Here is a 1418-nt window from a genome sequence, read left to right on the forward strand (position 1 = left end):
TTATGTATATAAATATATATAAAAATATATATACATATATAAAAATATAGTTATATTTTTATATATATTTATGTATATAAATATATAAAAAATATGTAGTTAATTTTATATATATATGTATATAAATATATTTATAAATATATATTTATATTTTTATATATATTTATGTATATAAATATATATAAAAAATATACAAATATATATGAAAATATATATATAAAAAATATATATTTATATTTTTTTATATATATTTATATATATATATTTTCCCACTACATTTGCCGTGAGTGGATCGTCCTCTCACCTAATTTCTCCACAGGAGTGTTGAGCGGCAGGAAGCCCTGATGGAAGAGCTGCTCCATCATGTCGTCGTCCTCCGTTTGGATCTCGGAAACCATGTTGCAGGGGATCAGACCCACGCGGTCCCTGATCTTCGCCCTGTAGAAGCCGTCCGTGTCTTTCCGTCCAAACACCTGGAGGACAGAGGACAGAGGACAGAGACTGGGTGAGTCAAAGAGAGGACAAACTCAGAAATACAGCACCTGCAGTTGATCCAGGGATCTGTGAATTGATTTTTCCACTCGGGGATATATGCTGACCTCTGGTGGTTAACGATGGTATTGCAGAGGGTTCGACAATTTTTTTTTTTTACAGTAGGTTTATAAAAAAAAAAAGTGAAACCACAAATTCCGATGCAGATGAAACAACTTTTGTTAAATAAATTCCAATAATTCTTTTTTTCCGATCGTTATCCATCACGCTAATCAACGCTAACTTTTCAATTCCTTCGTTACGCTCCAACCGTCACCTTGATAATCTGGCCCTCCATATATATATAAATATATATATAAACATATATAAATATACAAAAAATATATATTTATATTTTTATATATATTTATGTACATCAATATATATATAAAAATATATATAAATATATCAAAAATATAGTTATATTTTTACATATATTTATGTATATAAATATATATATAAAAAAATATAGTTATATTTTTTATATATGTATGTATATAAATATATATATAAATATATAAAAATTTATATTTTTATATATATTTATGTATATAAATATATATAAAAATAAATTCCAATATTATTTTTTTTCCCGATCGTTATCCATCACGCTAACCAACGCTAACTTTTCAATCTCAGTTTTCTTCGTCACGCTCCAACCGTCACCTTGATGATCTGGCCCTCCTTGAACGGCAGCTCCTCATCGGCGGCGTCAGGGTTGGGGGACATCGACAGGGGGTCGTAGTCAAACAGAGCCACAAACACGCGGGTCAGCTCCTCCGGCTCCGGCTCCGGCTCCGGCTCCGACTCCTCGTAGTAGTCCGGCGAACGCCGGCCCCGCCCGTGCCTGCGACTGCCGCCGCCGCCGTAGCCGTCTGAACAACCGC

General features: G+C 33.1%; 1 protein-coding gene across 1 annotated transcript in view; it reads right to left on the reverse strand.

The window, feature by feature from the left end:
- rimbp2b (RIMS binding protein 2b) overlaps nt 1-1418 on the reverse strand; it is a 16581-nt gene that overhangs the window by 2550 nt on the left and 12613 nt on the right. The window contains exons 17-18 of the mRNA XM_025053816.1: nt 1198-1406; nt 305-473 (exon numbers count right to left, since the gene is read on the reverse strand). Of these exons, the coding sequence (XP_024909584.1) occupies nt 305-473; nt 1198-1406 (378 nt within the window). The remainder of the gene's footprint in view (nt 1-304; nt 474-1197; nt 1407-1418) is intronic.

The sequence above is a fragment of the Cynoglossus semilaevis genome, unplaced genomic scaffold, assembly GCF_000523025.1.
Source record: "Cynoglossus semilaevis isolate Cse_v1.0 unplaced genomic scaffold, Cse_v1.0 scaffold282, whole genome shotgun sequence".
In the NCBI taxonomy this organism is placed as follows: domain Eukaryota; kingdom Metazoa; phylum Chordata; class Actinopteri; order Pleuronectiformes; family Cynoglossidae; genus Cynoglossus; species Cynoglossus semilaevis.